Genomic DNA, 15353 nt, shown 5'->3' on the forward strand with positions numbered 1-15353 from the left:
ACGTATGTTTATTAAGGCACTCTTCACAATAGCAAAGACTTGGAACCAACCCAAATGTCCATCAATGACAGACTGGATTAAGAAAATGTGGCACATATACACCATGGAATACTATGCAGCCATAAAAAAGGATGAGTTCATGTCCCTTGTCGGGACATGGATGCAGCTGGAAACCATCATTCTCAGCAAACTACCACAAGAACAGAAAACCAAACCCACATGTTCTCACTCATAGGTGGGAACTGAACAATGAGAACACTTGGACACAGGAAGGGAAGTATCACACACCGGGGCCTGTTGTGGGGTGGGCGGAGCAGGGTGGGATAGCATTAGGAGATATACGTAATATAAATGACAAGTTAATGGGTGCAGCACACCAACAATGCACATGTATACATATGTAACAAACCTGCACATTGTGCACATGTACCCTAGATCATAAAGTATAATTAAAAAAAAAAAAAAGCCCGCCAAATTCTAATCAAACTGAAAAAAAAAAAAAAAAAAAAAAAAACCATAATCCCTAGGTGATTTGTATGCACATTTTGGAAGCACTGAGGCACGTACTGCAATCCCTGACTCAAAGAGACAGCAAAATGACTGCATGAACAATAGTCTCAATCCGAGCTGCACATTAGAACCACCTGTGGAGTTTTCAAAATGTTGTTGCTGGTGTCTCACCTCAGATCAATTAAGTCAGAATCTACCTAGCAGATTCCAGCACAGTAGCCAGAGTTGAGAACCACTGCACTCAATTCCTTGGAGCCCCTCTTTTGTACTCAATAAACAGAGTCAATGAGGTAATCTGCAGCTACCTCAGGAGAGAAGTCCACAAGCAACTCAAGTCCTTCATGAACACCATAGCTCACCTGGAGTTCTCCAAATGCTGAAATCACTTCTGTTAATGCTCTCTTCTTGGAGCTTTCACCATGCTGAGACTGCCTTTGAAGTGGTCTTTACTACTGCCCCAAAAACTAACTTCTGGCAGCTTGGCCAGTCTTGACCTGCCCTGTGAAATTGCCAGTAGTCTTGTAACTTAAAATTGTTCCATGTCCAGCTACACTTCAGCTATTAGGACTCCTTGCTGTCCATTCACTACAAAGCATGATGCTTCACTCTGTCACTGCAGAAGAGAAATTAATAAGAAATTTCCAGCTGTTATAACCCAGACAACACTAACTATAAAGAGAATACTTCCTCACAGCCAAAACTCTTCCAGTTATCTAAATAGAATGCCCTTCACCTAAGACCAAAATAAGAAATATTTAAATGAGAAAAAAAAAAAAAAAACCTAAATGTGCTAGATGAAAATACAGGAGAACACATTTTTTAAAAATATGACAAAAACCCAGAAGCCATAAAAGACTGGTAAATTCTACTGCATGCAAATAAACTCAACACCATAAAGTCAAAAGACATATCAAAATGTGAAAAAGGATTTGTAGCTCATATCATAGAAAACAACTAATTTTTTCAATATAAAATAGCTTTATTTTCCTCAAAATATAAATAGTTCCACCAAATCAACAGGAAGGGGTCCAACAGCCCAATAGGAAAATGAGCAAAGGATATACAGATAGTTTACTGAAGAGGAAATACACGTAGATAAAAATATGTTCAATGTTAGCCATAAGAAAAATGCAAATTAAAAACTGTGATAACATTTTTTACCTATCAGATTGGCAAAGATCAAAAAGTATGAAAGGGACTATATAGACAAAGACATGGATAAAACAAGCAGGCACTCTCATACATTGCTGGGGCAGGGGAGTTTAAATTAGCATAAGATCCCTGAACAGCAGGTTGGCAAAAACTATCAAAATTTAAAATGCACACAACTTGGACCCAGAAATGTTACTTCCAAGAATTTACCTTATAGATATAGTCACATATGTAGTAAATAAAATTCATACAAATGATTATTAACATATTATTTTAATAGTATAAGGTTGGAAACAACCTAAATTTTCATCAGTGACATTATTTTATATCCAAATAATGGGATAGTATGTAACCACAAAAAATAATGAATGAGTTCTGTAAATGTTAAGTAATGACCAAGACAGACCATTAAGTTATTTTTTAAAGTGCAGAACAGTATGAATATATGTATGCTACCATATGCTTAAATGTAAGTGTAAGCATATGGTACATGCTGCGTGTATACTGGATGTATCTGGAAAGACACTCAAGACCATGGTATCGGTGGCAAACTCTAAAGGTTTGAGTAAGAAAAGTGGAAGGGTTAGAAAGGACACTTAACTTTTTAATGTAAAACCCCTTTTGCGCCTATAAATACATGAATACATGGCACTTCATTTTAAACAAATAATTAATTGCCCTTTGCACATATGCCTCCAGCCCACCACATTGCCAGAGTAGATTCCAATCTTGAACTTTTAAGGAGAAAATGTCCTATGGGTCTTATAGAATCCAAGAGAGACAAGCAAGTTTTCTAGTGTAGTGCCGATTGCATTTTGGATGGAGATCTAAAGATTTCCTGATAGAACACGTTTGGGTCTGTTTTAGTACAAGCTGTCATAGGGCTATTCCACCCAGCAAGCTACGTTATGCCTGCTGGAATCCAGCTAACAAAGTAATTATAGGGCTTCTGTTGCTGAGTTTAACAAGATCTTCTTTAGACACATCTAAAAGAAAATCGGTGGTTATCTAAGGGTCTCAGCTCTACTTCAGAATAAGGCATTTCATACACGACTTCAACTCAAGTTAACTGCCCGGAATGATCAACTGCAGGAAGGGCTTGACAAGTCCTTAAGGAGGAAGGAGGAAGGAGGAAGACAACTGAAGTTTCTAGGTCAATGCCAGCACTGATCAAACAAGGCCTTCAAGGTCAGTGGAGCCCTGAGGAATAGGTCAAACCTAGGCCACAGATCTCAAGTGACTATTCTTTGCTGCTGTAGAAGATCAAACCAATACTATCAGTAGCTGCTCAAAACTTATTAACCTTGGGGTAAAAAGAAGAAAGTAAAAACTACTGCTAAGTAGCAAAGTTTACACTAGATAGGTCGGACATTAAACCAATATCCATCCATTTGTTAAAGGCAAAGGTAAGTAATGCAGGCAAGGAACTGTTATGGATGTAGAAGATCCTCCAGAACACAATGCTGAATGTGTTAATACGACTCCTCCCCACACCAAACATCCACCCAATCCCGGTAACACTGACTTCAGTTTCTCATAGTGTTACACCTTCAGATGCATGACAGGATCCTGGCTAGGGTGAACTCTGATGCCTCTGGTTATGTTACATACAAAGGTAAGTTTGTACAAAGAGTGACCAGCTGTAGTCAAAGTGATTCATCAGTAACTGCTAGCCTCCGGCTCATTTAGACAAAAACTCAAGAATGAAAGAAAATAAGGAGATAATACATTCGATCTTTGATAAAGAAATTTGCACATCTTTAATTTTCCCTTGGTCCTGTAGTATTTTGGGATTTATTAAACATGACACCATCATTAATTAGTCCATCCACACCTCAGAACTTCCTGGGGGAAAGGGCTGGAGATACATCTCAGATACTAAATTCCACTTAAGGAAGCTGAGCCTATCCTTCTGGGAAAGAATTAAGCCTTCTGGATGTGTTCAGTCCAATAGAGGCTAGTACCCCCTGATTCACCGTCTCCATGGTATAATCCACAATTATTACTTTCACTTGTGTTACCTAATTTGTGAATCCCTACTGAACACATTTGTTAACTAGCTGGGAATTAAACCACAGAAAAACACTGTGACACTTGATTCTCTATTGGTGGTTTTCTGACTATGCACAGTTTAAAAGAGCTTTTTTAGTGTGGTCATGGTATGAAACTAAAAGAGAGTTCATAGAATTGTTTTTTTAAGACCTAGGGTCTTACTCTGTCACCCAGGCTAGAGAGCAGCAGCATGATTACAGCTCACTGTAGCTTCCAACTCCTGGGCCCAGGCCATCTTCCTGCCTCAGTCTCTTAAGTAGGTAGGACTATAGGCACATGCTGCCACATCTGGCTGATTTTTTCTTTTTTCTTTTTTCTTTTTTTTTGTAGAGATAGGGTCTTGCTATGTTGCCTAGGCTGGTCTCAAACTCCTGGCCTCAAACAATCCTCCTGCCTCAACTTCCCAAAGTGCTGGGATTACAGGTGTAAGCCACTACACCCAGCCAAAAATTTGTAGGATTCTAACTTGAAATAGTCTCTATCAATCAGCAGTGTGACAGAGGATTATACCACCTTCAAAGGATTATATCATCTATTATAGAGAATTATACCCCCTATTACACTACTTATTTCTGCAATGAATCCTGTTTGTATAAACAGACTCATTATATACTTTATTAGGTTTAAATTTATAATCAACCTATAAACAAAGCACAGAGGACTAAATTATAGTTACTGAATAGAATCTAAATATTATAAATCTTGATGATGTAAAAATAATAATATAATCAAAAATCAGAAAGAAGAATAGGAAGGAATGTGGGAGGCAGAAGTAATACACAAAATTCTTCTATTATAGCAGGAATCAATAGTTATTGTCCAAAGATGAGAAATCAGGAAGGAGAAATATATTACTTAAAGTTACAGGGGTAACCATGAGAATAACTGAAGGATTATTCATAATCAATAGGGGTTCCATTAAACAAATTAAAATCATCCATACAATGGAATACTACATAGCTATTATAAATAATAAGGTAATTCTGTATATGCTCACAAAGAAAGATGTCAATGATATGTTAGGTGGAAAAAGTCAGTTACAGAACAACGATGCCATTTATATAAACACATATTAATATGTATAAATATATTTATATGTGCATAGAAAACAAACTACAGAATTGGGTCAGAGGAGAAGGAGGGAAAGATTTTTCATCTTTACGTATCTATGTATTATTAAAAATTTTTAAATGAAATCATGTGTTATTTTTTCTTGTAGAAATAAAATAAAGACCCAATCCACGAAAGAAAAAGTAACAGTGCACTAGGGAGAGAGATCTAAACCAGGAGTAAGAAAACTTCATTAAAACTTTCCGTTCACTCTGTGATAAATATGATTCTAAGAACCATGAAGTGTTAAACTAATTTTTCTTTTTATTGTCTTTCCTTTTTGAACTCACTCTGTAGTTACTAACCCAAAATGGGGCCCATACTTCTTTCTTAGGTTACTACCTAATTACAGCACGCCTTCACTCTGTTTTTCAAGTAAACATTTTTTGATGCCACTTAGGGCTTTCCATTTTCAATGCCATTCAATAATGCCACAACTGTGCTCACTTGTATAAGAAGTTACTTTTCTTACAATATTCCTACTCCCTTTTCCTGGAAGCTCTCAAACCTACTAAGTCCCCCTTCTTTTCACCTCCAGCACCTTCCTGACTTCCTAGATGAGTAGTATAACACAGCTTCACCATCCCTGTAATGCAGGTCAGAGCACAGCAAGGACAGAGGCCCCAAGGAATAAGTGGCAGAAAAAATCAGCCACTTGTCAGGCTAGAAAAGAAGGTTACAGAGGGGAATTTGGTGACCTGATGTGGGGAGAAGCACACATGCATATGTGTTTACATATTCTTCCACAGCCTGTTTATCAAACACAAGTTTTTAAAGAATGATTACAGTTTAAACGATGCTAAGTCTCTTCCCCTTCTTAGAGCCAAAGCATCAAAAGTAAGTTTAAACATACTAGTTCTGTTTTCCTTATTAATTACTTTAACAGATATCTCCACAATGTTAGGTTTCACTGTTAAGCATTTTCTTTTCCCTTTTTCATTTTTTAATAATAGTTTGTTGTCGAGTTTTCCAACTTGCCCATTTTGAGTTTTCAATTTTCAGTTCATAGACGTGAGACCATCATATGTGCCCTCATACTTTTTATTAAACAATTTGGTTTTGGCTCTCAGAATGTTCCTGCTTATTTGTGCAAGGGGAATGGCCAACGGATATTATAACTGATTGGAGGGGACATGGAAGGCCTGCTGTCGAAAGCTATTTTTTTCTCTCTTTGTTCCTGCTTCCAATTTAAGTTTGGAGACATTTTGCTATATTATGTTTGTTTGTTCACTGAATTGTTCTTAAAGGCTTAGTTTTGCTTTTCCAATATTGTAGATAAAATTTTTTAAAAAAAGTACAGATGACCTAAATAATGGCCTTCTTCATCTTGATTTCTGGATTTAAAGTTACTCCCAATCTTATTCCTTTCATAAATTGTTTTTTAAACCATTGGCTGTTTTATGAAAATTACTCAAGAGAATTAAGAGATTAAAGTAATTTTATACTTTATTAAATGGAAAGAAATTTGATAGTACTGATGGTAGAAAAATTATTAGGGTAGCAAGCTGTCACTCTGATTTCAAAGCACTACCCTTGCAAAGCAATACAAATAATTTATTAACTTTCTCAGTTTTTAGTGAAATGAAAGATGCCTGAGCTTAAGCAGTTTAACTCCTCAGAAAAGGATCCTGCTACAGGGTCAAGAGAAGAACAGGGGAAGTGAGAAAGGCCTCCCTGGGATGGGCTGTACAAAGTACCACAAAGTGGTGGCTTAAAACAACAAACGTTTGCTTTCTCACAGCTCTGGAGGCTAGAAATTGGAAATCAAGGAGTTGGCAGGGCCATGCTCTCTCTTTAGGCTGTTGCCTCTTCCTAGATTCTGGTTGCTGCCAACTTGGAAACATATTACTCCAGTCTCTGCTTCTGTCTTTACACAGCCTTCTACCCTGTATGTCTGGGTCTCTGTGGCCAAATTTCCCTCTTCTTATGAGGATACCAGTCGTATTGGATTTAGGACTCACCCTAATCCAGTATGACGTCATCTTAATTTGACTACATCTTCAAAGACCCTATTTCCAAATAAGGTCACATTCACAGGTTCTAGGTGGACATGAATTTGGGGAGACATTAGTCAACTCAATACAGTTAGAAAGGCAGGAAGAGGTAGGAGAAACGCAGCCCCATAGCTGTGTCATCTAACCTGGAGACAGCTCGCACAGCAGAACAGCTGAGGTAGGACAGAGTTGATGGCCAGTGCTTTAGAAGCTGTTCCAGCCTGGGGACAATAGGCCAGATTCTTAGTGCTACTGCTGGAAACCAAAAGGGCTTTACCCAAGAATGAGACAGAGGGTACTAACAGCTTTGAGAGAAGGCTGCATGGTAGTACAATCACTGCTTTTTATCCACGGAGCATGGATATGGTGAGATTGAAAACTTTACTAAGGTCATTCTGCTTGCCAAAAAGAACATTCAATATTTACTTCTTGGATCAGTACCAGACCCGTGGCAAACTCACATAGTCAGCAGAGAGGAGGGACAAGAAGGGAAGACAAGGAAGGAGAGAGGGAGGATATAATCCACTCAGCCTTTTTTGTTAATGTAACAGAAGTTTCTTGACATATTTCCCAGAATGAGTTACAATCTCTGCCCTCCTAGTCATTTCCATTCCAAGCCTGTGAAGGTTTAAAGCTCTTATACTGAAATCCCTCCTTCTCTGTCATCTATCAGAACTCCTGCTTTCCATAGCTTGGCATTAATGTCTCAGAAAAAGGAAGAAAGCTGTTGCCTCTGCATCAAGACAGAAGCATACAACACAACAGCAGAAGGAGGAGAAGCACATCACCTCACTCCATCCCCAGGCATACAAACCTTAGGGAATCTTCCTTAAATATCTCCTCTCCTTCAGTTCCATGAGTTGATCATGTTCTCCCACTGCTGTGTTCCTAATTTTAAGGTCAAAAACAGCCGACCTTAAACTGATGACCAATAATGTCTTAATCTAAAATTTATATTTATTAATTTTACACATCACAAAAATGGGATATCCTTCAAATACTTCTGTATTAAGTGTTTCTTTGGCCAACCAGCCATAATTAGAATAACCAAATAGACATACCCTCCCACATTACACAACTAGAAAACCAAATATAAAATATAAAATTGGAGTTTTCAAACATTGAACACGGGCAGTGCAGAACAGTGATCTCTGAGAGAAGAGAAATAAACAAGGTGAGCCTGATAAGTATCCCCGCTAGAGAAAGTTTCTACGCCACAGTACAGGGATAGGATATCCAGACAGAGCCCTGAGTATTACCAACTTGGAGAGACAGAGTTCAGAATTTGGAGAAACAGACTGACAAGAATCTGTGCAGCAGAGTACAAGGGAGGAACTGAAAGAAAGAATTCTCAAGATCCTCAGAGGAGCCTTTCGTGAGTCTTTCACTAAGTAGTAATCTGCACATGGACGTGAAGAAACTACTGATACCTAGCAAGAAATAGTAAAAAGAAGTATGCAGCACAATCCTCAGAATGCACCTAGCGCTAGGAATAGTTCACATTCCCACCAGTGAGAATAGAAAACCATCCTAACATGCACAGCAATGAGTAGCATCCTCAGAAAGTAAATGCCTTAGTTGTGGTCCAAATTAGACCTAGTCTAAAGGCTGTTCAGGACTTGCTGTCGCAAATCAACCCTTGAAAGAATCAAACCAATTCCAAGGATCTTCATCACATTCCAGAAAAAGTCTGAAAATATCTAAATGAAAAAAAAAAAAAATCCAGCACTCACAATGTCTGGCTTTCAATTTAAAAATTAACAAGCATGAGAAGAAATAGGTAAATATGACTGAAACAGGAAGGAAAATCAGTCAATAGAATTGAACCCAGAAATATAGAGGTGATAGAATTAGAGACCATGATATAGTTTGGATTTGTGTCTCCACCTAAATCTCATGTTGAATTAGAGGAGGAGTCTGGTGGGAGGTAAATGGATCACAGGGTTGGATTTTCCCCTTGCTGTTCTCATAATAGTGAGTGAGTTCTCACAAGATGTGATTGTTTAAAAGTGTGTGGCACTTCCCCCTTTGCTCACTCTCTCTCCTGTTCTGTCATTGTGAAGATGTGCCTGCTTCCCTTTCACCTTTCCCCACGACTGTAAGTATCCTGAGGCCTCCCAGTCACACTTCCTGGTAAGCCTGCAAACTGTGAGTCAATTAAGCCTCTTTTCTTTATAAATTACCCAGTCTCAGGTAGTTCTTTATAGCAGTGTGAGAACAGACTAATATAGAAAACTGGTACTAGGAGAGTGGGGCACTGCTATAAAGATACCTGTAGCCGGGCGCGGTGGCTCAAGCCTGTAATCCCAGCACTTTGGGAGGCCGAGACGGGTGGATCACAAGGTCAGGAGATCGAGACCATCCTGGCTAACATGGTGAAACCCCGTCTCTACTAAAAATACAAAAAACTAGCCGGGCGTGGTGGCGGGCGCCTGTAGTCCCAGCTACTCGGAGGCTGAGGCGGGAGAATGGCCTGAACCCGGGAGGCGGAGCTTGCAGTGAGCCGAGATCTGGCCACTGCACTCCAGCCTGGGCGACACAGCGAGACTCCATCTCAAAAAAAAAAAGATACCTGTAAACAGGGAAGCAACTTTGGAACCAAATAACAAGCAGAAGTTGGAACAGTTTGGAGGGCTCAGAAGAAGACAGGAAGATGTGGGAAAGTTTGGAACTTCCTATAGACTTGTTGAATGGCTTTTGTATAAAATGATGATAGTGATATGGATAATGGAGTTCAGGCTGAGGTGTTCTCAGCTGGAGATGAGGAACTTACTGGGAACCAGAGTAAAGATCATTCTTGCTATGTGTTAGCAAAGAGACTGGCAGCCTTTTGCCCATGCCCTAGAGATCTGTGGAACTTTGAACTTGAGAGAGATTATTTAGGGTATCTGGCAAGATAAATTTCTAAGCAGCAAAGTATTCAAGAGGTAACTTGGCTGTTTCTAAAATTGTATGCTCATATGTATGAAGAAAGAGATGGTCTGAAATTAAAATGTATATTTAAAAGGGAAGCAGAGCATAAAAGTTTGGAAAATTTGCAGCCCAACCATTGCTGTAGAAAAGAAAAATTCATTTTCCACGGAAGAATTCAAGCCAGCTGAAGAAATCTGCATAAGTAATGAGAAGCTGAATGTTAATAACCAAGACAATGGGGAAAAATGTCTCCAGGGTATTTCAGAGATCTTCAGGGCAGCCCATCCCATCACAGCCCTAGAGGCCTAGGAAGGAAAAATGGTTCTGTGGGCCAGGCCCAGGGCCCCACTGCTCTGTCCAGCCTCAGGATATGGCACCCTGTGTCCCAGCAGCTCCAGCTCCAGCTGTGGCTAAAAGGGGCCACGGTATAGCTAGGGCCATGGCTTCAGAGGGTGCAAATCCCAAACTTTGGCAGCTTCCATGTGATATTGGGCCTGCGGGTGCGCAGAAGGCAAGAACTGAGGTTTGGGAACCTACACCTAGGTTTCAGAGGATGTATGGAAATGCCTATATGTCCAGGCAGAAGTCTGCTGCAGGGCTGGAGCCCTCATGGAGACCCTCTACTAGGACAGTGCAGAGGGAAAATGCGGGATTGGAGCCCCCACACAGAGTCCCCAGTGGAGCACTGTCAAGTGAACCTGTGAGAAGAGGGCCACTGTCCTCCATACCTCAGAATAGTAGATCCAACAAGAGCTTGCATCATGCACCTGGAAAAGCTGAAGGCACCCAAAACCAGCCAGGGAAAGCAGCCATGGGAGCTGTACCCTGCAGAGCCACAGAGGCGGAGCTGCCCAAAGCCATGGGAGCCCACCCCTTGCAATGAGCATGCCCAGGATATGAGACATGGAGTCAAAGGAAATTATTTTGGAGCTTTAATATTTAATGACCACCCTGCTGGGTTTCAGACTTGCATGGGGACTGTAGCCCCTTTGTTTTGGCCAATTTGTCCCATTTAGAATGGGAGCATTTACCCAACGCCTGTATACCCATTGCATCTTAGAAGTAACTAGTTTTTTTATTTTATAAGCTCATAGGCAGAAGGGACTTACCTTGTCTCAGATGAGACTTTGGACTCTGCACTTTTGAATTAATGTTGAAATGAGTTAAGACTTGGGGACTGTTGAAAAGAGAGAATTATATTTTGCAATGTGAGAAGGACATGAGATTTGGGAGGGGTCAGGGTGGAATGATATGGTTTAGATTTGTATTCCCGCCCAAATCTCATGTCGAACTGGAGGAGGGGCCTGGTAAGAGGGGATTAGATCATGGGGGCAGATCTCCCCATTGCTTTTCTTGTGATAGTGAGTGAGTTCTCACAAAATCTGATGGTTTAAAAGTGTGTGGCAGTTCCCCCTTTACTCTTGCTCGCTCTCTCTCTCTCCTGCTCCACTATTGTGAAGATGTGCACGCTTCCCCCTAACCTTCTGCCATGACTGTAAGTTTCCTGAGACCTCCCAGTCATGCTTCCTGTTAAGCCTGCAGAACTGTGAGTCACTCAAACCTCCTCTCTTTATAAATTATCCAGTCTCGGGTAGTTCTTTACAGCAGTGTTATGAATGGACTAATACAGACCAGGACATGAAAACAGCTATCATAAATATACTCTTATATAGTCCAGAAAGTAGAAGAAAGCATGAGAATAATGAGTAGAAAAATAGAAGATATTAAAAAGACCCAAATCAAACTTCTAGAGATAAAAAAAAAAAAAAATGCAATATCTAAACTGAAAAATATACTGGATATAATTAACAGGAGATTAGGGACTGCAGAAGGTAAACTTAGTGAATTTAGCAATAGAAACTATCTGAAATGAAACAGACCAAAAAAAAAAAACTGAAAAAATCAATTCAACATAGTGAGGTGTGAGACATAAGTGTCCTAAAAAAACATGTAATAGGAGTTCTAAGTATCATTTCTTATTTTATCAAACTTTAAACATATCAAAGATTTCTGAAGCTCATTTACCTAAAGCAATTCGCTGTATTTTCATATTTGTAATAAGTATTCATAAAAATAAATGTGTTTTACATACTATATGTTTAGATCTATTTCTGTGTCTTTTTAGGAGCCTTTTTCTATTTTCTTAATTTCCAGCATTTAAAGCTCTTATTACCAAATTACTCTAAGGTCTTTTATACTTGAAATAGACAAATGTTTGTTCCCAATTTTCAGGTATCACTGTTTTAACAAGAGGTAAATATGTGACAAATATCTCAAAAACATAGTTATTTTATAAGATCCTAAACCCATTCATTTATCCAAAAATACTTATTGAATGCTTATTATGTTTTATGCACTAGTGAAGCCACTAGTGAGCAAGATACATCAAATCTCTGCCCTGGCAAGACTATATTCTGATATTGGAAACAGCAAATAAATACATAAGCCATAAAACATATAATGTTAAGCTGTAATAACTTTTACAATGAAAACAACAAGAACAAAACGTAGTCTCTGTCCTCATAAAACATGAGAGGAATGAAGGAAGACAGACAATAAGTAAAGTTGAAGTTATATAATATTATGTCATAGTGATAAGTGCACTGAAGATTAAAATAAAAGAGCTACTGGAAAGGTACAGAAAGCAGTCTTTTCACATAAATAACCTGAGAAACCTTCTCATAAGTCTTGACATTTGAATAAAACAAAGGCATCTAAATGAAGTAAAAATGCAAGCAACACCACGATCTAAGAGAAAGGAATTCTGGACAGAAAATAACTTTGCAAAGGTCCTGTGGCAGGAATGAATTTGGTGTACATGAAGAACAAAAAAGCCAATAGAGCCAGATCGTCTAGGGACTTGTTGGCCATGACAAGGGGTTTATATTTCTGTTCATTCTATTGTAATTGTTTATGCTGAAATTATTCTAAATTAGAATACTAGGTCATAAAACACTTATTGCTTTTTTCTTCAACAAGTAAAATCACAGTGGAAAAAAATCTGTAATTTAATCACACAAAGAGAAGCCTTATTAAATTGTAATGTATTTTCTTCTAGTGCATTTTTAATTCTTAGGAATTGTTTAAATCATACCATAAATACAACTTTGCAATCTATTTCTTTAAATAAGAGTGATATGTAGTAGTAACATAATAGACTTTGTGAATATCACTTTTAATCGCTATATAAAATTGCATATGGGTGGTTGTAACTGTCCACATAAGCACATTCACTATTGTTAAAAATTTGATTCAAGTTTTCACAAACAATGCGTATCCTTGCCAACAGTTTTTCCCCTGAGAATTCAAACAGTACAATTTTTAGTCAAATATTGATATTTTTAACATTTATGATTTATATTGCCAAGATCTTTTAGAAATCTGCCTTTCAATGCCACCAGTAATGTATGAGAATGCCTGTTTCACTGCACCCATGCCAGGACTGGTTTTATCATTCTGGTGGTTTTATAAATCTATACAGTTTGTTTTCATTCTTTGTTAATTTGATGTGTCAAAAGCTGTATTTCAATGTTGCCTTTATTTTGTATTTCTGTTATTAATAACTGTAGCAAATTAAAGATGACAGCAAGTTCTGTGACACTCCTCCCATCAACAGGAGGGGGTTTTGTTTCCCCTCCCCCTGAATATGGGCTGGCCTGTGACTACTTCAGCTAATCCCAGGGAAATGACCCTCTGCCAGTTCCAGACCTAGCCATAAAGTGGACTAGATGTTTCTGGATTCATGTTTGGAGCCCTGAGAAACTATGTAGGAAGTCCAACTCCCCTGCTGAAGAGACCACATAAGCATGCCCCACAACCCCATAAGATCCTAGTTTACCTTAACAGTTGTCCTGCCAAGCACCAGGCATGTTAGTGAAGCCATCTGAGGCCCTTCAAACCAGCCCAGCTGCTAAGTGAACACTACCAAGTGATCCCAGGTAACACTACATAAAGCGGAAGAATCACCCAGCCAAGACCTGGCTGAAGTCCTGACCCATAAAACCATGAGATATAACAATAATTTAATTGTTGTTTCATGAGGCTTGCTTGGGAACGTTTGCTACAAAGCAAGACATAGCTGAAGTGAATTGCATACCTTCTTCTGTGAATTATCTGCTTTGCAATACACTTGGGTGTTAATGTTTTTTACTAATATATTTAAGTTTCTATAGAACAAAGACACTAATCTTTATCTTGCATACTTTTTAACAAGTATTTCCTAATGTATATTTCCCTTTTAATTCTTATTACAGTTGGATTACAACTGTAATTGTATGCTAAATTTTAAGTGATTTTTAACATTTCATTTCAAAGTTTAAGAAAATCTTCAAAGACAATATTCATTTCTATTTTCTTATAGTATTTCTGAAATGTATAATAAATCTATATAAATGGATTAAACTTTAATCCATTTTGAATGAATTTTGCTTATAGTTTATCTGAGAAAAAAATCTTATCAATACTTCCAACTTCTCTCTTCTTAATTCCCTGCTTCTCCTATTTTTATGACAAAGCAGAAATAAAGTGACTTATGGAATGAATGATACTGCTAATCTATGTAACATTCTATCCCTAATTACAAAGAAATAAATGTCCCCTTTTCTGAGTATGACTAACTTTTTCCCAAAGATTGAAGGGTGTTTGTTTCCTGGGAACTAAAGGGGGCCAGGCACGGTGGCTCATGCCTGTAATCCTAGCACTTTGGGAGGCCAAGGAGGGAGGACTGCTTGAGGCCAGGAGTTCAAGACAAGCCTGGGCAAATAGTGAGACTCCATCTCTACAAAAAATTTAAAAATCAGCCAGGCATAGTGGCACATGCCATAGTCCCAGCTACTCAGGAGGCTGAGGGAGGAGGATCACTTAAGCCCCAGAGTCTGAGGTTACAGTGAGCTATGATCATGCCACAGCACTCCAGCCTGGGCGACAGAGCAAGATTCTGTCTTAATTAATTAATTAAACAATATCAATTGGATAGGAAGAGAGTACTTCATCATAATTTAAATAAAAAGTTAAAAATCCAGTCAAACATATTTTAATATGACATTAGGCTCTACTTAAGACATTAGACAGCTTTTTGTGAAGGACCTAGGCTTTCACAACTTTGAGAGACAGTATGGCAGCAACAATAAAAGCTTGCTACAATGTTGGAATATAGCTTCTTTTTGGAAGAGCTTAAAAAGAGAGAACTGGCCAGGGGAGCGCATATCAAGAGTGTGAAGAATCCCAGTATACTGGACACCTCTTGAGCACTATTCCAAAACCTTTCAATTCTACCTTTTACTCTAGCCACAGCTCCCACAACCATTCCATGGAGACTTTAAGCAGTTTCACATGTGCAACTGGTTAACCCTCACACTGTGACCGTGCCATTCTGGCTGTGTCAGAATCCCACACTTAACTCTGCACTAATACAGTACATGTGCATAATCTGGAATTGCAGGTAGTAAACACTATGGGGCCACCTTTGACCTATAAGCAAAGGAAACCAATGGATAAATGCTCTCTCCCTTTCATCTCATGAAAGGACTGCCTTATTTCATGAGTCTCCTCAGAAGATTCTGAAAGAATTAAGAACCAGGCACCAGTAGGGACTCCATAACACGTATTTATAAGTGACTCTTC

The 15353-nt window shown here is 38.7% G+C and overlaps 1 protein-coding gene across 6 annotated transcripts in view; it reads right to left on the bottom strand.

The window, feature by feature from the left end:
• ATG10 (autophagy related 10) overlaps positions 1-15353 on the bottom strand; it is a 307360-nt gene that overhangs the window by 207996 nt on the left and 84011 nt on the right. The window contains exon 1 of one of the 6 annotated variants that reach the window (XM_050795735.1): positions 6786-9020. The exons of the other annotated variants lie outside the window; for them this stretch is intronic. Within the exon in view, the coding sequence (XP_050651692.1) occupies positions 6786-6806 (21 nt within the window). The 5' untranslated portion in view covers positions 6807-9020. Of the gene's footprint in view, positions 1-6785; positions 9021-15353 lie in introns of those variants that run through there. 6 annotated transcript variants of the gene reach the window in all.

This window comes from Macaca thibetana, chromosome 6 (assembly GCF_024542745.1).
Source record: "Macaca thibetana thibetana isolate TM-01 chromosome 6, ASM2454274v1, whole genome shotgun sequence".
NCBI classification, from domain to species: domain Eukaryota; kingdom Metazoa; phylum Chordata; class Mammalia; order Primates; family Cercopithecidae; genus Macaca; species Macaca thibetana.